Source organism: Cottoperca gobio, chromosome 21 (assembly GCF_900634415.1).
Source record: "Cottoperca gobio chromosome 21, fCotGob3.1, whole genome shotgun sequence".
Taxonomy (NCBI): Eukaryota; Metazoa; Chordata; class Actinopteri; order Perciformes; family Bovichtidae; genus Cottoperca; species Cottoperca gobio.
In genome coordinates this window covers 8,788,527-8,810,979 of record NC_041375.1, presented here as the reverse complement: position 1 = coordinate 8,810,979, position 22,453 = coordinate 8,788,527, and the positions used below count along the sequence as shown (strand labels likewise).

The 22,453-nt window shown below is 39.6% G+C and overlaps 2 protein-coding genes across 2 annotated transcripts in view; both read right to left on the bottom strand.

The window, feature by feature from the left end:
• Positions 1–310: 310 nt before the first annotated feature.
• Positions 311–7,538, bottom strand: umps (uridine monophosphate synthetase). The gene is made up of 10 exons (XM_029459810.1): positions 7,279–7,538; positions 5,763–5,916; positions 4,703–4,827; positions 4,374–4,561; positions 4,194–4,291; positions 3,214–3,374; positions 3,012–3,129; positions 2,724–2,899; positions 2,507–2,621; positions 311–2,010 (listed from the first exon to the last, which is right to left on the bottom strand). Exons 1-10 carry the CDS (start codon positions 7,426–7,428, stop codon positions 1,832–1,834), a joined length of 1,464 nt encoding a protein of 487 aa, XP_029315670.1. The 5' UTR covers positions 7,429–7,538; the 3' UTR covers positions 311–1,831.
• A 579-nt stretch (positions 7,539–8,117) lies between these two features.
• The window catches only part of fn1a (fibronectin 1a), a 32,187-nt gene continuing 17,851 nt past the window's right edge, over positions 8,118–22,453 (bottom strand). The window contains exons 21-49 of the mRNA XM_029458690.1: positions 22,337–22,431; positions 21,799–21,967; positions 21,590–21,676; positions 21,129–21,320; positions 20,285–20,557; positions 19,471–19,585; positions 19,276–19,352; positions 19,099–19,188; positions 18,650–18,916; positions 18,437–18,553; positions 18,101–18,265; positions 17,843–17,998; positions 17,613–17,726; positions 17,204–17,473; positions 16,829–17,040; positions 16,397–16,484; positions 15,993–16,178; positions 15,749–15,838; positions 15,056–15,247; positions 14,846–14,935; positions 13,846–13,954; positions 13,469–13,688; positions 13,051–13,221; positions 12,831–12,969; positions 12,150–12,317; positions 10,989–11,114; positions 10,212–10,318; positions 9,933–10,052; positions 8,118–9,499 (exon numbers count right to left, since the gene is read on the bottom strand). Of these exons, the coding sequence (XP_029314550.1) occupies positions 9,431–9,499; positions 9,933–10,052; positions 10,212–10,318; positions 10,989–11,114; positions 12,150–12,317; positions 12,831–12,969; positions 13,051–13,221; positions 13,469–13,688; positions 13,846–13,954; positions 14,846–14,935; positions 15,056–15,247; positions 15,749–15,838; positions 15,993–16,178; positions 16,397–16,484; positions 16,829–17,040; positions 17,204–17,473; positions 17,613–17,726; positions 17,843–17,998; positions 18,101–18,265; positions 18,437–18,553; positions 18,650–18,916; positions 19,099–19,188; positions 19,276–19,352; positions 19,471–19,585; positions 20,285–20,557; positions 21,129–21,320; positions 21,590–21,676; positions 21,799–21,967; positions 22,337–22,431 (4,274 nt within the window). The 3' untranslated portion in view covers positions 8,118–9,430. The remainder of the gene's footprint in view (positions 9,500–9,932; positions 10,053–10,211; positions 10,319–10,988; positions 11,115–12,149; positions 12,318–12,830; positions 12,970–13,050; positions 13,222–13,468; positions 13,689–13,845; positions 13,955–14,845; positions 14,936–15,055; positions 15,248–15,748; positions 15,839–15,992; positions 16,179–16,396; positions 16,485–16,828; positions 17,041–17,203; positions 17,474–17,612; positions 17,727–17,842; positions 17,999–18,100; positions 18,266–18,436; positions 18,554–18,649; positions 18,917–19,098; positions 19,189–19,275; positions 19,353–19,470; positions 19,586–20,284; positions 20,558–21,128; positions 21,321–21,589; positions 21,677–21,798; positions 21,968–22,336; positions 22,432–22,453) is intronic.

Here is a 22,453-nt window from a genome sequence, read left to right as displayed (position 1 = left end):
CTTTTTTTCTTTAATGATTTCATTCTCACTTGAAACAATATACATCTGATAATCACAGCAGTGGAGAATGTACAGTATATTCAAAAGGCATCTGATAAGTGTTAATGTTTAATTGTTTACTGTATCTGTAGATTATAAAACTTGATCAGCAAGTAAAGATGACAAAACTAAGTATGAAAAACTGTTTTCAAAAGGTAGAATAACTGATATCAAATGGCATCTGACTTCTTCACAGAAATAAAACACAATAGTATTATTACAATAAGTAAAGTAGGGGAGTAAAAATTAAACCTCAAACTTAAAAACAAAAGATTGTTCACCATATGATTTATTGAAGTATTGAGTGTCACTTCACAAAGAAGACATTGCATTGCTTCTTTCAGTCATAATAGGAAAGTACATGGAGGGAAAAAGCCAAACAAGGTCTCTGTTATACAAGAAACTTTAAATGTAACCATTAAATCAAGTATGAGAATTCCATCTGGGACACGTCGTTTAAAAATACATCACAACTTTAGGGCAATTATCTCGTCGAAACATTCAACTCCCTTTCTGGAAACAATAAACAATGGAAAACAACTGGGATCAGGGATCATGTCACATCATAACTGAATTTATATCCCTTTGTAAAATAAATTGTTTCACCTCAGTATTTGAAATTTTAAGTTAAACAACATGGACGGCAGACGTAGGACTTAAAACAAGTTGCGATGACTAACCGGGCCGCAATAAGCCTTCCCTCGTCTTGTAATTAAAACAATCTGAGGGGCTACACATTGATCATCCAAACTAACAATTAAACAGGACGAAAAATAAATACAAAGCCGGCCAAACACTCTTCAAATTGTTCACATTTTTTAGTTCATATTCTTTGTAGCAATGCAATCAATCAGGCAAATCAAAAGCCATTCTTTTGTAGCTGGACTATGAAATGAATTACATAAAGCGTTCCCTTTCTAAAAAAAACAAAAAGGATATTCAAGTTAAAGTTGAAACATTATTTGAAACCCATCACCGTACCGAATTGTGACTAAGCTGTTAAATCTTCTATGAAATGAGTACATACAAGTATTAAATATATTTATTACTGATACTCTGTGAAGCTGGAGTTCAACATTAATGACTCTGATCGTGTGAAAAGTGATGCTTAAGATCAAAATTGGACAAATGTTTACTTGAAAACTCCCTGAATTACAAACCTAAATATTATACAACCATTAAAAAAATATCCACCATACCCACTCTACTACAAATTTGTACTACAAATCTTGTTCTAGTAAGCAGACACAGGAATGGCAGGTTTGTGATGAAAGGATGCTTCAGCCTGACTGGAAGCAGCAGTCTTTGTCAAGGGAAAGACACCTCATATACCTGCTTTAACAAACTAATCCTCAGGGGAATTGGGAGTTTAGCAGCCAACTCATTTATAAAAAACACTATTCTAGGTAATGTACTTCTTATCTCCAACAGAAGGAATTCATCTTATTCTTATAATACTGAAACATTTTCCCAAATCTGTTTTAACCTGCTCAGATGTACCTTAGTCAAGATGTGCAGTTTATTAATAGGAAGGAACCAAAAGAACACAGTTAAAGCATCTTATTAATAGGACAGAATCAAAAGAATGCATTAACAGATGTTCAACAGTAAAGTGTCCAATTCCCCACACCTGCCAGGTAACCTCCTGCAAATGTCTATGTATATGACTCGTGCACACTGGTGTTCCTTGAAAATGAAAGAGAGAAAATACTTTAAAAGGTCACCCTTCAGAGTTCCCTTAGAGTGGCCGTTTAAATTTGAAATTAGACGTAATGATTTCACTCCTGAACTCCTATTGGCCACTCTGTCCCAGTCTCTTTGTGTAAGCCTTCCAGCCTGACTTTCTGTACGACTCAGCAGCTTTCAGCCTATCAGGGGCCTCCAGGATACCCCGACCGACGATGATGACATCAGAGCCTTTGTTGCAGAGGACTTCCTCTGGGGTGGAGTACTGCTGGCCCAACCCATCACCTGTGAGAGGGGTGGGAGAAGAGATGATAAAGGGGGAGGTTGTTGTGGGTATGAGGAGGAGGAGTATTGTTAGCAGGCCCAGCAATCACTTCTTGTACTATAGCTCCTCTTTGTGTTGAAGAGGAGTCACAACACCAAAAAGGGAGCAGACTGAAAAGTTATTATTTAAACCTGTTTGCCATCTATGTTTAAGGCTTCAAAGACAGGAGGAAAAGGCTCGTCCTACACGGTTCACCCAATATGAAAGCTAACACATTAAACAACCTTAAAGCTGAACGTTTGTACTTTAACCTTATAGTGACCGTTTGATTTAAACTCTAATGTAGTCAAGTACAGAGCAAAGCACTGAGTACATTCACATGCACAGAATATTCAGAGATGTTGCCCTTATTCTGAAAAAAGACAATATTCCTACTAAGCCGTCTACATGGCTAATGGGAAATATAATACTATCCCTGTTTATATGCAAATTAATGGAAAATGTAATCAAATTTACCTCCAGCCTGCATCTGGACCCCAGGGGTCATGTGGATGAACTCTGGCCTCTTGGTGATCTTAGAGCCGCAGATGAACCCAATCACAAAGTCTGAATGCTCCTCTGACATCTTCAGCTGTAGAGACAGATAACAGATGAACACCTGTAGGACTAGGAAACCCTGAAAGATGCACTCTACAGCATATTTGAGTTAGAAAACATGCAGAGACATGCTCACCACAGCCTGTGTGTATTCACCAGTTGCCAGTGACCCCTGGGAGCTCATCTGTGCTATGAGCAAACAGCCTCTGCCCAGAGGCTTACCTACTGCACTCAGGCCCTTCACCACCCCGGGCCCCGGCACCGCATGGGCATTCACTATGTGGGACCAAGACGAGATCTGGTACAAACCACCTGGAGGAAAAGATGTTACATGAGCATACTCGAAGGCTAATTAAAATAAAAAAGCCATTCTGAAGACAGATGCATTTCACACAAAAGACAATTTTAATTTTAAACCTCTCACCTTCATACTGATGCTTGACTGTGTTCCCAATGTCAGCAAACTTGCGATCTTCAAAGATGAGGAAGTTGTGTTTCTCAGCCAAAGCCTGCAGTTTCTGGCAAAAGGCCGCCGTGTAGTCCTGTTAGCAAACATAAGAATCCGCATTAGATTATTTGTTCCGACAACATTCTTCATGTAAAATATTTACTGGCTTCACTCCGACCTTTAGGATGTCGACGTGCGTCTTCAGCAGGCAGATGTTGGGGCCGAGAGAGTCGGCCAGCTGAAGAAGCTCCTCGCTGCTCGTCACATCGGCGGACACACAGAGGTTAGACTGCTTCTCCTCCATTGTCTTCAGCAGCTTTGACGCCAGAGGGTGGACATCTGCAGACAAGAGGAGGGAAAGACGGGATGAAGAGCTTCATTTTATAAAACAATATTTGCTATTTAAATTAACACCTACTCTGAACAAAATAACTTAGGCTGAACTGAATAGTTTGAAACTTAAAATTCTAAAAATCAACATTTGAATGCTGCACAGCCTTTTGTTTTGTTTATTCAACACAGTATTTGTGCAGATATATAAAATACCAGGAGCAGATAAAGATTCATTTACATTAATATCATTTATATTACACCATTTGTGAAATTAGATTCCAGTGGTGGCTGCGTAGGATTGTTTCTAACTTTAGTGATCCAAACATTTCCAATAAGTCCAAAAATCTAAATGTATTGTAAAAAATAAAAACAAGATGTAATATGTTTGTAAAGAGGTTATCATTTCCAAACATTTGCTTCAATCCATATATTTATTGGTGTTAAATCTTTCAAAAACAACATTTTCACTGTGGTCAAAGAACTGCACGTATTTATTTAAAGAAAATTTGATTTAATAAAAAAAAAAAAAAAAAGATGAAATCATTGAATCATATTATTTAAATTCAGGATTTAGTTTGAATACCTTCTTTTTTTGGTTGATTATGTATTAACTGACATTTCGAAAACTTCATTTGAAAACCTCAACAGAAGCTTCAAATGACATTCGATACAGCCCTAAAAATGACTGAAATCATGCCCCCGGGCCAAGAGAGTGGAAAGTATTTGTCTTTAAAGTTGGATATAACCTTGCAAAAAAATATTGTCAATTGTATTCCCATTACTGTACTAGTGCTGGCCATTTGACTAACTTGGAAGATGACATACTTGGTAGTTTGGCTCTCTCTGCATAGCTCAGCTCCACGTTCTGCTCCATACATGGCTTTTTGGTGGAAGGACCTCCATTGCCATTATCCTCCTTGGGGCTTAAAGAGGCAAGTTGCAAATGTTACTTTGCAGTTGTTACATGTAAAGTATGTATAACACACAAACTATGTGCGACTGTACCTGAAAGTGTTGTTGTCCAGGATGAACTCGCGGACGCTCTGGGCGGTTTTGGTGTCGATGCGTTCGGCTGCCAGCAGCACGTTGAGCAGCTTAAACATGGAGATGATGGGATGGAGCTTGATACCCTGAGAAGCCAACATATCGACACCGCCTTGCTCTCTGTCCATCAGCACTACAGCATCTGTCACCTAGAATAAATAAAATAATTCAAAAGATGATTACACCCGTGGTAACATTATTACAGTACTTCTATAGCCTTTATAGAGATCATTCAAACAGAAAGCATCCCTGGTATGTCATCATTTCCACTCTAACTTTTCATACGGCACCTTCAGTCCTCCTTTGTAGAGTACTTCAGCAGTTTCCTGGATGCTGCTGCCAGTGGTCACAGTGTCCTCGATGATCAGACATGTATCCCCCTCACGAAATGAGCCCTCCACCAGACGCTTGGTTCCTAGAAGGGTTACATACAAACTGACAGTTGGTGTGCCATGTTCACCATGCACCTACCGGCAACCAGTCGACTTTTTAAAAAGGAGAATCGACAAGAAAACTGCTCCTGCACTGTCTCGATACCTTTTTCCACCAAAACTAGCCCAGATATATACACACAGGTTTTTAAAGAGGGGAGAATCTGCTAAAACAGTCGATGGACTCCCCTTGCCAGTAGACGAGTGTGTTATTTTTCTGGTGTGTCAGGATCATTCACAGAAACTGGAAAGCAGGGTTAGTAAATCAACGGGGTTACGGTCAGTGTACGATCCGTACATGTTTGTTTTTTTAATCCGTTACTTATGAAGTGTCTCCTTTAAACTCTCAAACGACAGTTGTTGAAACAGTGGAAAGACTAAAAAGACGGTTTTGATGGGTTTTATTTTTGTTTCCGTCGAGTTTGGATGAAGTGTGTTTTACGACGATCAACGAGGTAAAAATACTGTCCAACTTTATTTATTATATTCACTTAAAAGCTTGTCATAGCATCGGGCTGGAAAAGGGGAAATTAGCGTCACGTTACCATCACTGCCTGACTGGAGAGCCGATAAATGCCGATGACTACTGCAGTCATTTGTCCCAGGAATGAATGCTGATTGTAACCTTTTCTACTGAAGACAAAAGTCAGATGTTAGTGGGTGTTAGTGGGTTTTTTGTCCAGTGGTAAAGGGGCTTAAGGGATGTTACAGCTTGTTTGTCTTTCACAGCTGAGAGAAAAGACCTGCAATATCATCACTGATAAAGTTGAGTAAGTGCACCATTAGTGAACATTTCAACTCATATTGAGCAGCAGCTCCAAACGGTATCAATGTATTATAAAAGTGGTTTCTTAAAAAAAATCCAAGGTCAATATTCTTACAAATTCTTAATAAATCGCCAAGCCTTCCAGCCACTCACCATAGTCCTTGGCCTCCTTTCGCCTGATGAGCATGGGCAGTTCATGTCGAGAACAGATGATTGTGGCCAAAGGCAGGGCTGTGTATGGAACCCCACACACCGAGTCAAATTGAAGCCCCTCTTCTTGAACTCGTTGGTAGATGAGACTAGACACCTGCAAATAAAATAATAAGAAAAAAAGGTCAAGTTTCTAATGTGGCAGTGTTGTTGGTGAGGACTACAGGACAGTAATGCCACATGGAAGTCCTCAATGTACCCACATTTCTGCCACGGTTAAACACTTTAATTTACTGTGTCCCTGATAAAGTTTTAACTTGTAAAATGTTTGTTAAGGGAAGATTGGGGTTCCTTACTGGAGCTGCTGCCCCTGCGACCCGATCCCGGATAAGCGGTAGACGATGGATGGATGTTTGTTAATGAGTAGTAATATTTTATTCTATAGATGATAAACTTTCAAACAATTGTTTTTTGGTGGAATCTTTTAATGGCTACTAGGTTAACTTAATATGATCAAATATATATATATATATAATATATATATATATATATATATATATATATATATAATATATATAGATATATATATAATATATATATATATATATATATATATATATATATATATATATATATATATTATATATATATATATAATCATATAATTATATATATATATAATACTAATTATATATATATAATATCTATTAAATATATATATATATATTAATATATCTCTATATATATATATATAATATATTATATTCTATAATAAATATAATATATATATCTATAATATATCTATATATATTATATATATACCTCTTTATTATACCTATAATATAATATATATATAATATCTCCTATCTATATATATACATAATTATATTACTAGTATACGATCCTATATATATATATCTTATATTAGATATAATATTATCTCACTACTCATCTAATCTACTCTATATTACTCATATCTCTACTACTTCTTTCTTAATATATTTATATATATCTCTCTACTCTCTATATATCTCTATATCTATATTATTTATATAATTATATAATATATATATTATATATATATATATATATTTATTGAGATAATGCTCAATGTTGTTAAATATGTGGTAAAGAGATATTGATTCAAATAACTTTATGATAATTTTGGAGGCTTTCTTTAGCGTTTTTGTATCATAGTTAATTATATTGATTTCTGTCTATGATTTTTTGACCAGCCCAGCTCAAATATTGCATAGGTCACATCTTGCATGAAGGTGTTGTCCCTGAATGAGGCGGTTTATTGAGAAATGTCAGTCCATTATTGTGAATGTTGGACCTTTAGACTGTCGATAAACACCCACGTGCGCAATAACACATAACTTTAACAAGGGGGAACTACATTTGAGCTTTTCCCCCAACAACATTTAGTGTTTGGATAGTGTAGCTAGGTGCTGTTTGTTCCTGTATAAATTGAGTTCATCACGCTGTGCAGCGGGGAGAACATGCAGCACGTGTTTACCTGGTTCATGAGCACCGGGTGGGATACGAGCACCCTCAGGTCGATATAAATGGGTGTCATCATGCCGGTCTTCAGTTTGTACTCTCCAAACTTCACCGCGTCCACATCATGGAGCTTCAGGATTATAGTGTCAATGGAAACGTTTTCCATTTTGTCTGTATTCACGAGCTTTACCAGGACTTCTCTCGAACTTCTACCGTACTCTTTGCTTCCTCGGCGGTTACAACACTTCCGCTCTGATTTCTTCAAAATAAAAGAGTCACCCATACACTTATTTTTCTCTCCCTATGAAGCCTACAGAGTTAGCCCTTACACATTGTATCTTATTAGTGCAAATTAAGCTAGTACAAGTGTAGAATAACTCTATTCCAGTGTTTCAACCATAATATTAAAATAAGAACAAACATTAATCCCGGGAGGAGAATTTGGCAACAGTAAAAGAAGAAAGCCAGAGAGGATGATGTTAGAACAAATGCTATCATTCTGACACTACCATTAATCATAGTTTTAGTGCACGAGTACAATAGAAGTTTTCTCAACAATGATTAAACCACCATTTTATTCTGAAGGAAAGATGAAGTGTAGAGTTTATTTTGCTTTTCAGAATAAAAGCGCAGACATATTAAGGGCTCGTGGACTCAAAAACTGGCTCAAATCCTTAATTTATATATCATATAAACGAAATGTTTGACTGGTTATTATAGGTTATTGACTTTATTCTGCCAAAGAACTCCTTTGGTTCCTGGAGTCAAGGTACAAAACTCAAATCTAGTATCATCCTCACCTGAGAAATAACCTTGGAAATACTCATTCTCCCCCAATAAAGAAAACTGACAACATTTGGCTTGGGTTTTTTCAGTTTATTAAAAAGATTCAGTCCACAGTAGTTCAGATTTTGGCACCAAAAATATAAAAACAAGTTAAACAAAAATAAAGTGTACACCCCAAAAAAGCATTAAACAAAATGCCTGAATAAAAGGGATAAATAAAAGAATGAATTAAAAAATAAATGAAAAATACAAACATTTATGTAATTAAAATGCATTACACTTGGAAATAATGGTGACTTTTACAATATTGTTTTGAAATAACAGTTTTTGCTTTATAAATTTTCTTGGTGCTAAACCTTATGTACTTTCAAAATACCCATATTACAGATCACAGAGTCAAATCTACATGTTGACTTCCAAAGCCTAAACCGTAATAATAGCAAGGCAACGTTTATTTAATACCAACTCAACAGTAACAGTGCTTATCTTTTTAAAAGGAAAGTTTGTTGTTTTGAATTTCTTGTAATCTAAAGAGGAATCTTAGTGACCCATTGCTCTGTCATCAAAGCAGCAGGACGCTGACAGTATCATACATCTTTTACAACTGTAATCTCCATCACAAAGACTGCTGATTCAAGTTAAGTCTAATCAGTTTAATTTAAATCTGACTGACTTTCATATTTGTCTAGGTCACTCAAGATGATACATAACTGTAAAAGTTGTTTTGGGAAACAATGTGATACTGTATGGCTTTGGAATTCCTTTGCAATAAACTCACTCTGTTGATTTGGAAATGCATTATATCATTACCTAGATATTTTCTGAATATACATTAGTCACAGTGAGACTTAAAATCATGGGAAATGCAACAAATGTGGCTACAGTTATTATCTGGGAACATAATTATATAAAATCAGACACATTTGAAGTGGATTGTTTTGTCTTGGTCAAATGAAGATAATTGTGATGGAATGTTTTTGAAATACTAAATAAAATTTAAAAAGTCCCAAAGCAACAGTAAAATACACAACAATACTGCATCTGGTGTGTGAGTGTGTGTACAGTATGTATGGGGTAGGCAGGTTTGAGGTGATAAAGCAGCAGTTCTGTGCTCTAATGGAGTGATGTCCTTGTTTCTACTGAAGAAGACAGGATCACAACCAACATGAAAAGTTGGATGGATCTTTGAAAAGGCACAGAGGTTGGTGTAGAAAAGTCTTGTAAAGGCACTTAAATTTGGTGAGGGGGAAACCTTTAAGGCACAGATCTGATGGAAAGTCTTCTTTTGATGAAAACAGTAGGAAGCTTCCTTCTTGAAGTGGTAGCGAAGCTGTAAGGGGGTCTCACTTCTTCAACCTCCTTTACTCATACTCCCCTCTTGTCTAATCTGAGGGGGGGTGAGCGTCTGCAAGCAGCTCCGGCCTCAAACATTCAATCGGACACTGAATGTTCTGGAGAGAAAAGAAGGGCGGGGCAAGAAGAAAGAGAGAAGAGATGATTTATTCATTTTGACTGGATTTATAGCAACAATGAGAAATAACAGATCATCAAAACTACGCTGCATTTATTACTTAATACTTTCATAATGACTTTAGTTTAAAAAAGGGTGAGTAGATAATAGAGTTTCAGTTTGTGGAGAACTAACATACAGGAGCATCCATTGAAAGAGTACTGTACTGTCACTTTACTTAAGGTCTTACACTTAGACATGTTTACATAAACTAGGTTTTGTTGAATTTGAGAGATCTGTGGAAATGGATGAAACAAAGTCCTGTTCAGTTCAAGTTTAAAGTTGTTAGAATGTATACAGTGTGCTGATATCTATGACAAGATTTTATTTACGAGCAGAATATCAGTAGTCAAACATATAGTGAGGAGACTGACCAGCTTGCGTAGAGCGTTTTCTCTGTACCGGTCGAAGACATCTGTATGAACAGGTTGAAGGAGGTCAGCGTTCACATCAGTGTGTCCTCCTGGCCTTCTGCAGTTCTCACAACGCCAGCCCTGAAGAGGTGGAGAAAGAGGTTAATGCACACACACACACACAGTCTGATCACAAGGACTCCATAATGCAGTTCTGATGACAGACACACACACACAACACACACCACACACCACACAACACACACCACACACACAACACACAACACACAACACACATACCTGTTGTCCTCCATAGCAGGTACAGGTACAGATAGCGCCCAGGTATTCCTTCTGCCACTGGTTTCCGACCTGGTACATTTTACCATCGTCATAACATGTCGACTCATCTGGAGGGTGAGAGTTACACATTAAACATTTACAAAAATGTTAAAATTTTCTTCAATCTCCTCAATTTCATAACGGACATGTATAGGCAATAGAATAACCCATATGAAAGAAAGAAATATATTAAACTAAATGTCCAGTATCACAATACTGCTAGCCTAATGACGTCTCAATGGACGTAGTCACTGACGTCACCCACTGTTTGTGCACTACTGTTTTAAATACCTGGAGTTTAGCATTTTTGGCCGTCGCCATTTTGTTCTTTTGGAGCCAGAAGTGACCATATTTGGAATAGGAGGTGGAGCTGGAGAGGCATATGCATTGCTACACCTCTGCACAGATCGCCATGATAGCAACCTGTCAATCACTAGGTAACCACGCCCTAAAGCATACTCTGCTTTATAGTCTATTTTACTCTAAATGGAAACACAATTTACAAAACAAATTGCTGTATTAAAGAAAACTTGAAACTAGAGAATATACACTCATTTTATCATAGACTTCTATATAATTGGACTTATTTTTGCAACCAGTGGAGTCGCCATTAGAAATAACGTAGGTTTGAGTCACTTTTGTATTGGCTTCACTTTTCAGACCCACAGGCTACGTCCTCTTCTTTTATACAGGCTATGGTATGGGTCTAATTGCGTTTGTGTGCCAATCTTTACTTACGGGGTTCACATTTAAACTCTCCCTTGCCATTGCCCAGGCAGGTGCAGCTCATCATGTGACCGTTCTCAGCCTGACGGTCCCACTTCTCCCCGACACGGTAGTTATTATTGTTGTCATGACACCACTCTGAAGGAGGGAGGAGAAGCAGTAAAAGAAAGAGCAAAAAAGAAGGTAAAAAGGGATCGAGGAGCACGAGAGGGAGAAGAGAAACGGATCAAAAGGGCAAAGACAGGGAGAGTAGAATGAGAGCACGGAGGAAGGAGAGGGATGTGGATATGTGAGAGAAGTTCATTAGTTAATGTGGAGAAAGCAGCCAAACAGAAAATCCCAAAAAGTCAAACTTTTCCTCTTCACACTGCAGATAAAAATTCACATTGTTCACAGAAACTGATTTTCACACAGATAAACATGAAACACAATATGAAAAATACATTTGTACTTCAAACAACATGTGATCACATCATTTAAATTAGACAGAGCCTGAGTGAGTTTCACTGGTACACACACACACACACACACACACACACACACACACACACACACACACACACACACACACACACGGAACTCAGTTTCTGGTATTGTCATGTTAGCTGTATTGACAATACAAATAACTGAGACTGATGGCAGTTAAGTTAGCGTAGCTTAGCTTTCTGCTGTTTTCACAGATTACAGCGGCAGAGCAGAGAGACCAACATGGGCAGACTACAGACCGACTCATACATAGTAAAGAAATAATCATCTTTATGATGAATTTATAAAATAGAATCTGAAAATATTCAACTTTAAGTAAGTTATATATATATATATATATATATATATATATATATATATATATATATATATATAAATGATCTAGTTAACATTGCTAAGGCTGCCCATGCCATCATTTTATTATTGCACATAGAAATGTAAAATTCTATGGCATTTAAACTGTAGCTCAGGAATTTATAAAGTTTATAATGTAAAACATATTTATTGTTTTGTGTTCAACAATCAACACATCTTTTAGAAGTTCAGTCTATGTTCTATTTGTTTTACAATTTCCTCTTATAAATTCCTCTTGAGTGAATCACATAGAATTATTTGAATTTCTAATTCCATGGTGTGTTGCTGGGTGTTTGCAAAGCATGCTGGGATGGGGGTTATTAAGCCACTCACTGGATGAATCACACCTAAAATGGCCACTGCCCAGCCCCATGCAGCTGCACCACAGTTTGAAGCCCGTCTCAGACATGCGCTCCCACTCTGAGCCGACCTCATGGTAGGTCTGTGTGAATGTGTCGTAACACACATCCCGGTTGGTGTGGATGGGGATATCACCTGGAACTAAGAGATGGAAGAAACAAATATGTTTAGAAAAGAACCAACTGATGTGGTTTACCTTGACAAAGACAGATGATACAGACAGTAGGCATATTGGAAATAATGCTACAGCTACAGGCAACCTAACCTAACCTAATACAAGTCTAGAATGTTAGATGATATTTTAGGTTATTATATTATTATTATATAACATTATATAGCTGGTCTGTGCATATGTGTGTGTTTAGAAGTTTGTATGTACTGTACGATATTACTACAGGACAATAAATCCAGTAGAAAAAGATGATACACACAATATGCTCTAGCATTCGATTTAAATGTTATATTTATCAAATTGTTTATGTTAAAACATTGTTGAAACCATTTATTAGAGTGTCTCTTGAAATGAATATGTATAATAAGATTGTATGCCATTACCTAATGTTTGTGTATTTGTGTATACATACAGTAGGAATACATATTAAACTTAAAAAACAAAAAGCATTCAGCACATTTAGTCAGTGTGGAGTACTATACCAGCATTGCCAACGGTTACGATTTCCTCCAAAACCTTCTCTTTAGCCCCGCCCCTCATGGCCTCTACTAAGACGTTATAGGAAGCTCCGGATGTCAATCCAATCAGCGTGGCACTGTTGGAGGTGCCAGGAAGACGCATCTATATGGAGCAAGAGAAAGTTAATAAATGGTCCTGACTTCTCCAGCACTAAATATGTGTGTGTGACTCTGTTGGGTATACCTGGAAGCCTCTTTCCTCGGTGTGTGTAATAGGATTACAGGACACCTCATACTCTGAAGTGTGAGGAACGCCAGACCAGGAGATAGTTGTGATCGTCTGTGCTTCTTGAGGCAACTCTGTTTCGTTGTCAGGGAAACCGAACGCAAGACCTGGCAGGGGGCCATCGCTCACCTACAGGATCAGATATTAGATAATGAGGTAATGTGACCTCATAAAATCACCAAAAATGTTACTTATACACTTATATTTAAAATATTAAAAAGGGTGGCAGCTAATGTATTAGCAAGCCTGCTTCTGTTCAAGTTCTGTTCATGTATCATCATGTACTAAAACTACACATTTTAACCATCTTTATTTTCTATTATACAAAGAAAAACAGCTGAAGTTATGCATTACAGAACAGTGATCTCTCACACACCTTGACCAAGGGTACTCTGTTTCCATCAGGGCCTGCTACAGGAATGTAGATCAGAGGTTCTCTGAGAGTCGGTCTCTGGCCTTCTTTGGGTCCACTGAAGGGGCCATGAAGTCCGTTATTAGGGCCGAGGCTCTGGTACTCTGTATAGATGTGCTGGCCCTGCTGGCCTGGTTGGTTCTGGCCACTTGTACCAGCCAAGTGAACATGGTTGGTGTCAAAACTGGAAACAGAACGGGTAAAGTATAACAACAGGAGATGGGAATGGGAAATAAACATGAACAAAAAAGATCAAAAGCACTGCATGGACATTTTAAGAGTTTTTCGTTTTGCATTTTTGTTCTGGAAGAATCATTTCAGTGTGTTGTGCAGACTCTTACATCTTGTCGTTGAAAGACTCTGGAACATCCAGGATGTCAGTGGTGGGTCGGTGAGGAACAGGAAGCTGTGGCAGCTCTGGAACCAATAGATGATGATCTGGAGCTGGCTCTGATTGAACAAGACACATATGTATAACAGCTGTTAGAAGCAAGGAGGGCAAAGCAAATATACAGATCCACTAGCTGTATTTTTAGCAGGTAAAAACACAAGATGATTGCGTCTCTACTGTGCACCTTGAACAACAGAAAACCCATTAACCTGCCCGTCTCTTATAATACAATACACTAAACAATTAACTTCAATAGAAAAACCAAAATAAGTGAACATGATAAGGGTAAAAATGCATCTGATGGATCCATACAAGCCCAGGAACAGACTGATGCATGGTGAGGTTTGTGTTTGATCCCAGTACAAGTTCTAGTATATTTGATACCTCTTAGGTGGATTTAATCATACAGCAGTCAGAAAAGATTGCCAGCAGAGGGCAGCAGAGCATAGCTCTCAAACATATGGAACTTGTTAATATGTAGCAATTATTACTTATTACAACAATCATAACAAATAAGCATAATCAGACCAAGTTTGATTACCTCACCTAATTAGTGCAATTCTTGGCACAATTTCTGAAAGTGGCTGATATAAAAAACAACCCGTAATGTTGTATTTTATAGTTTTATGAATACTTTTTTTGGAAGACTAAATAGATGCTAGTTTTATTAATCCACAGCACGAGTTGTATGCGATACTTATAGGATAATGAATATGATAAGCGTAGCTGAAAGAGTGATGGGGTACAGTTTTAGTCTTTGCAAGACACTTGTCAAATGCCCGGTTCATCCAAAATGACAAAGGAAGGTGCAATAGAAACTTCCTTTGACATTGTCACAATGTCCTAAATATTTTCAACACAAGAGCAATTTTCACTTCAATAGAAGAAGTTAAAGATCTAAAGTTTGCAGGGGCCACTGACGCTGGCAGACGGATGAAGGGTGGACTTACGTGTTCTGGCTTTTCCCACGAGAGATGTGCTTCTCAAAGCATGCTGCAGCGCGACAATCTTAATGACATACTCTGTTTCTGGTTTCAGACCTTTGACCAAACACAACAAATACACAAAAGGTTATCAACAGGTTTCACATTTTTAAATCAATGTATTCGTATGCTTGTTCTTTCAGTCTGTGTACAGTAAATCTCGTGCTCCTCACTAACCATTGATGGTGGCGTAGATCTGGGCTGCATGGGGCCTGGGGATAACCTCTCGAGGCAAACCCCCGGCCTCCTCATAGGTGACGTAATAGCCAGTAACCTCTGGACTGCGTGATGGCTCCCAGTTGAAAGAGATGCTGTTATGGTTCAGGGAGGTGAAGCGGATACTTGTGGGCGGGATGACCAGAGGTTTGGCTGGAAGAGACAGATAAGTAAGTACATACTCATAAAAACTCAACTAAATGTTAGTTTGTGCAGTCATACTAACTACACCAAAGTATAACACAACTTCTGCAAATTTCATTTCGATGCTGCTGCAGTCTTTATTTATTTATTTATTTATTTAATGCTGGAAACATGCGCATTGATTTTAATAATATAATAATAATAATAATAATAATAATAATAATAATAATAATAATAATTATTATTATTATTATTCAGTGGGTTCTATTTTCCATCTTAAGTTATGCATTATATGTCTATGTTCCCTTATTATATAAAACACTGTGTTCTACATTTCTTGTATGAAAGATGCAATACAAATAAAGTTTATTATTTTGAATGCATTCCACATCTTTTATTTTTACCAATATTATAATACATTTCTTGCCATCACGCCAAAGATGCAACATTGCACACTCAAAGTGATGTACTACTCTTGACTGACACTGTGAGATAGAGGTGAATGGTTACCAGTGGTGGCAGTGAGCGTGAGAGGAGCGCTGCGTCCGTTCCCTTTCAGTGTATAGATGTTGATCTTGTAATTGGTGCCTGGCTCCAGACCTGAAGTAAGGACACAGTGACAGGTTAGTGATGGATTGTGTGCTTTTGTGTACTAATACTGAGAAATGTATGTTATTGAATTACACTATATGCAATTTGACATTACTCTTAAAGATGCAAGTGTACATCTTTGTGTATGTTCTCATATCTGTACCTGTAATAACGTATGAACGTGAGTCCGGGCCAATGGTCCTTGTAATGGGTGTGTAGCCTGCAGAGGAGGTGGTGGGAGTGGTCTCAACCAGGAAGCCAGAGATGGTTTCTGTCTTGGAACGCCAGGTCAGCGTGATGGAAGAGTCGTTAACGTCTGAGATACGTACACGACGAGGGGGGCTGATATCTTGAGGTAGACGAGGAAAGGGAGAGAAAGTCAGGGTGAGACGGAACAAAACAAAAAGGAGTGAGAGAGTATGATATTGGGATAAACACAATAATGGCTTTTTGCACAAGAACCATCTGTAATAACCGTGCTGTAACAACAAAGCAGTCTCTGTTTTCATGTTTCAAAACTATGCATTCAGTTGTCAGAATTTCACAATCTATGAGTTACAAACTCACTCTCTAGAGTAGTGACCTCTCCCTGGACTGGCCTGCTGGTCAGAGAGTTTTTCAAGGCATAAACATGGACTTCATAGACAGTTGCAACCTAAGGAAAAAGGAGAATAAAAGATGTCAGTCAATCAAAGTGTTGCACAATCTCCACAGGACTGGGTTAAGTGTCCTGGCTGTGGCTGCAATCATAACCGCTTGTGCATGTGTATGCATGTGTACCCACAGGTATGAGTCTGTCTATTTATCACTTCTTGTACTCAGTGCACACTGAGTGCACTGCACACATTTTCTTAGTTCTGCTATTGTTGCAAGGTAATGGAGATTCAAGAAGGGACAACATTCACTGTGATGGACGTCTCGTCCATTTTCATATACTGGAAGGTAGTAAAACAACCTTAAAACAACTTCTTCCATCAGACTCACAGACTACACACTCACCATGAGTCCAGAGATGTGTGCCTGTGTGGCGTCCGGGGCCAAGTTTAACTCCTTGGTAGGACCGCTCTTGTTCTTTGGGTTCACCACCACACGGTAGCCCGTGAGGCCAGTCAGGCCAGTTAGTCGGTTTTCCTGACGCGGCACAGCCCAGCTCATGGTGAAAGAAGTAGGGCTAACCAAGGAGAACTGGAGGCTGTTGGGGGGTGAGATGGCTGGGGAGAGGAAAGTAAATAAAAAGGGTTAGAACAGAGGGAGGGGGGCTGTCAAGTACGGACTAAAGGATTCTTTCACAAATTTAACTGCTTACATTTTTCTGTTTGGTTTCTGAACATTACCTTTCACTTTTTCTTATTTGTATCACATTTTCTTCCGTACCTGTAGCTTGTGTCCCGACCAGTGGTGTGCTGGCTGTGTCATCATGCACAGCGATGACCTTCACAGTGTATTCAGTGCCGGGTTGCAGACCATAGATAATAGTAGACTCGGCATCTCCGCGGGGAGCAGGACGCAGCTCTCTTTCTCCCTCCTCCAAACTTGTATACAAGACCCGGTAAGATGTGACAATTCCTTCAGGGCTGTCCCAGGTGATCCGCAGAGAGGTGGAGTCGATGTCTGAGAAGGTCAGGTCCTTGGGATGGTCTATATCTAAAAAGGTGATGAGCGCAGAAAGCAGGGTGGCGAGGTAGTGGTGATGGAGAAGTAGGGGGAGAGGTCAGGAGGTGGTTTTCCAATTTGTGAAAGAAACAATATTTCACAAATATCTCTAGAAAGTGTAAACCCTTACTTGTTAAAGCGTTCATCACCAGTGGAGAGCTCTCTCCATCTTGTGCAAGAGCATACACACTCAAAACATACTCAACTGTGGGCATCAGTCCTGAGAAAGTAAACTCTGTCTGGTCTGGAAAAGAGAAGGAAAGTGTTACAAAAACAGGGAAGAAAAATACATTGGATAGAACAAATGTATATCTAATAAAGCTTTAAGATGCCGACAAACACTGCATACAAACACCATACCTGGAGCCACCACCTCAGTGAAAGACTGTCCCTGTCCATTTTTGGGGACCCCAGTCACCCTATATCCCTTGATTGGGCCCTGGGCAGGGCTCCACCTCACTGTGACACTATTGTCCTTCACGTCCATCACCTCCATTTCAGAGGGAGAGTCGACACCTAGGAGAGAGATGAAGAAGAAGAGAAAGCTGTGAGTGGAAACCTGAGGAGGCAGGATAATCATTTAAAAGTGGTGCGTTATGTCCATGGGACTGTGTGTACCTGTCTTGTGCATGACATAGATTGGAGTGCTGGAAGCGGGGCTGTCTCCTCGACCAGTCACAGCGTAGACAGTGACGGTGTAGTCAGTACCGGGGTTCAGGTTTGTGATTGTGGCGGTGGACAGAGAGCCAGGCACTGTGAACTCCTTAGGATTACTGTGACCTCCTGGATGAAGAATAATAACGTGATAAATGTTGGAGAAGCCAATATTTGAATTCTCAATAATGTGATGACAGGAATCTCCAATAACAAAATGAACTAGAAAAGGAAAGTAAAAAGTTTCCTGGCAAAACATTTTTTTATTAAATGCATCTTAAACCATTATTATTAGCTCACCAGACTCTCCATGTGTGATCCTGTAGTAGCGCACAGTGACAGGGGGGGCGTCCCAGCGGACGGTGATGCTGGTGGGGGAGGAGTCGAGCACTTCCAGGTCTGTGGGAGCATCAGAGACTAAAGAGAGAGTGAAGAGGCCAGAGACAAAAAAATGAATAAACAACATGACCTGAGCAACTGGAGGAAATCAAGTACTGAATCAGGATGTCTTACTTGTCTTCTGTTTCCCACTGAGCGGCAGGCTCTCTTGGGTCCCGCTCACGGCGTAGATGTTGACCAAGTACTCTGTGTCTGCAGTGAGTCCTGTCAGGGTGAAGTGGCTCCTGGACGGGGGCAGCCTCTCATCCTTGGCCCTCCCGCCGCTGACCATCTGGTGACGGATACGGTAACCGGTGATCTTGCTCTGGGGAGCATGCCATTTGATGGTGAAGGAGTTGGTGAAGATCTCAGAGAAACGCAGGTCAACCGGTGAATCCAGAACTGAAAAGGTTAGGAGATACAGAAAAGGATGCATGACGGTGCATGAAAGAAAATCTTTAAATCATAGAGAACCTAAATATTTAAAGATCACCCAAATACTAAAAGTAATAGCATCTGTGCCCTAAAGAAGAAGCTTATTTACATATATTTGGACTGATTACATTAAATTACATCAAACTCACCTGTTTTCTGGGTGCCGACGAGGGGCGAGCTCTCTCTCTGCTCGTACACACACACCACGCTCACCAGATACTCTGTGTTTGGCAGCAAGTCTGTGGACAGTGAAAAAGACATAAATACAAAAAGTAGTTATTTGTATGAGTGTGTTGTTGTGTATTCTTTGTTTTGCTCTAACTTACTCCTTAGCACCACGTTGTTACTCCTGCCTCCTGCGCTGGTTTCTGTAATGTCATCTTCATCGTCAATGGGATGATACCTGAATAATAAGGAGACCAGCGAGACAAGTAGGTATACAGTGTGTCCTCAAGATAACATCTGAAATCAGAAATAAACAAATACTGAGCTTGAAGAACATTTCCTGCTTCTTCTCGTACCTGATGAGGAAGCTGCTGATGTCGCCAGAGTTGGGAACTTGGGGAGCAACCCAGGTGACTTCTATACTGTCCGGCCCGACCTGGCCAAAGCCCAAATCAGTTGGTGCTGGTACAGCTATTAAAAAGAGAGAGCAGCTTGATAAGAATGTGTTCAAATGGCACATTTATAAGATTTGTTTGTTTGTTTTGTAAGTAAAAAGGTGGTCAGATCATTTAAATAATTCTATGAAAGAGTGAGGAGGCAAATAAGTATAATAAATAAATACTGAAATGACTAAAAAGAGAAAAGCATTCACACGACCATCTATTTAAGGGAAGAGTCTGTGTTTTATGTGTGTGTCCATGAAAATCCATGTCTGAAGTTTTACGATGTTTTAAAAGTGAGAGAACAAGCAGTGTTTGCATTGAGGGGCAAAATGAGCCTCAGTATGATTAAAAACCTGCAACTAAAACCAGATGTCCTCGTGCGTGCACACACACACACACACACACACACACACACACACACACACACACACACACACACACACACACACACACACACAATTATCAACTGCATAAACAGCATGCTGTGCAATTACATCAGCAACTTAAAAGGTTTGCTTTGAAGAGCCATGTCCTAATAAGAATCGTATCACATTATATAACTCGGCACACACACAACGTGATTTGTGACTCCCTCAGGCAACTCAAGTCACACTAAAAGATAGGTTTGATAGTTTGGTATTCCTATTCATGACAGAATGGCTCTTCCAATAAGAACATGTAATAATATTAGTAGTAAAGGAAATCTTTTTGGTTTAGTGGATCTTACAGGTCTTCTGAGTGACTGTGCTGGGCTCGCTCTCGCCATTCTCCGTCACAGTGATCACACTGATGTCATAGTCGATGCCAGGCTCCAGTCCGTACACGGTATAATGACCAGTCGTTGGCAGAACAAAGTCTTCAAAGATGGGCACGCTCTCGCCGGCTGCCACCACCGTGATCCTGTAACCCGTGATGGCTGTGGTGTTGAGCGGCGACCAGAGGAGACTGATGGTGGTGTCGCTCACGTCTTTGAAGGTGAGATCTGTCAGCTGTGGGACATCTGGGTAGGTGAAAAGAGGAAAGGGTGTAGGGAGGAGGAAAAACAGAAAGAGAGAAGACAAAAGACACGCCAAACAAACAAGACGCAAAAGGTGTAAGGAAAGGACGGGGGTTGGACACAAGGGCCAGAGAGAGGAAACCAACAGACAAAAAGACAGGAGCAGGGGTCAATGCGAGTGACGGAAATGGTCTGCTTCCAGTAGGGTGAGATATTCAACATATCGCACCAATGGAAGAGCTAATGCAAGGTTGCTTTGCCTGGTATATACAACCCATCTAGTGAGGTTTAAACTATTATTCAATGAAGCGTCTCCATTGAACATTTTTAATATATACACAGGTAATATAGCGTTAGTGTTGCAAAACGTCCTTGTGCTAAGTTAGAGCAGAGCTAGTATCTGTTAAATGTTGAAAGCTAATGTGCAATTTGAACATATTGACTTTCAACATAATATGTTAATTTAAAACCAGGCCAGACTCTGTCAAATGATGGTTCATTTGGCTTTCTCATGTTGAATATTCATACCTCATGATCTTAAAACCCCAGGATTCTGAGTTGATCTCTCACTCACCTGGTGTGATGGTAGTTGATATAGGAGTGCTCTCCATATCATCCTTAACAGTAACAACGCTTATGTTGTATTCCACTCCTGGACTGAGATTATCCAGGGTGCAGGAGTTCTGACCTGCCTCCACAAACTCCTCCACGCTGTTTCCCTGCTGCCCATTGGTGGGAGTGCATGTCACTCTGTAGCCGGTGATGTCTTGGAGAGACAGAAAAAGAAGGAAAATGTTTACATGGGTTGGGAAATGAGAGGAAGAAGCAGGAGATAACGCACCAATGATCCTTTGCAATGTCTTAATAGACTGGAGCTGACTGACAGATAAATCAATTAACAAAAAGGAGCGCAATCAAATCAACCTCCAACCAATTTCATCGAAAACAATCAAAAGAGATTGATTCTTTGTAGTGCCGAGTGGAACTAAATTCTATGTCTTTCAAGCACACCTGGATATGTAGGTGTATGTGTACCTGGTGTACTGGCCCCATTCCATTGGACTGTGAGCTCTCCGGTGCCTGGGTTAGACTCCAGGTTGAGATCAGTAGGAGGAGACAGAGCTGGAGACAAAGAGAACAAAAAAGAGGAGTCAGAAGAGAAGGAAATTAATAAGAGTAAAATATAAATACATAAAAGAAGAGACACTGGAGGAACAAAGTTAATATCATTGGTTTATTCTTACGCGTTACAACACGGCGTGTGATTGGGGTTCCCTGCTCATGTCCCTTAATAACTGGCTGGACGCTGTAGGTGTACTCCACTCCTGGAGTCAGACCAGAAACGTAAATACTTCCCGAGTCAGAAGTCACATCTCTGGGGGCTTCTCCGCCCTGACTGGGACGTACTGTCAACTGAAAGATAAATGCACACAGTGTGAGAGACCAGCAGAGAGCGAGACATGGATTGGGGGTACAGGAGGTAAAGGTCAAAGGTCCATGTTTTCCCAAGAATATGGGAATCGGCAGAACATTCTCATCTCTGGTGTGACATATTCCGGCCAATCAGATTTAAACTCTGAGGTCTGTAGTTTCCATGTTACTTAACTCCAATGGGCCGACACTTAGCCAAGAATAACTGGAATGGTCTTTCCAAAGCAAACGGAAGGAAACAATTTGTGTCTGAAGACAATCACACAATCTAGTTCATTTTAAGGGAAAGATTGGGAAACATCAGATGTATGAATATGCGAGTGGTGGGGTATTTACTAGCAGTAACTATACCTTGTATCCAATGTGGGGAACTGGAGTCCAGGAGATTATAATGGAGGTGTCAGTCACATCAGTGCTGAAATGAGGAGCGTTGCCCATAGGCAGTTCTACAAAACACACAGAGAGTAA

What these genes read in the sequence shown, in the direction of transcription:
- umps (XM_029459810.1), bottom strand. Translation starts at nt 7,428, where the DNA reads ATGGAAAACGTTTCCATTGACACTATAATCCTGAAGCTCCATGATGTG. An exon ending in CTGGACAACAACACTTTCAG is followed by an intron (nt 4,292 to 4,373) that starts GTACAGTCGCAC and finishes TGCCTCTTTAAG; the next exon opens with CCCCAAGGAGGATAATGGCA. An exon ending in AGAGAGAGCCAAACTACCAA is followed by an intron (nt 3,375 to 4,193) that starts GTATGTCATCTT and finishes TCTTGTCTGCAG; the next exon opens with ATGTCCACCCTCTGGCGTCA.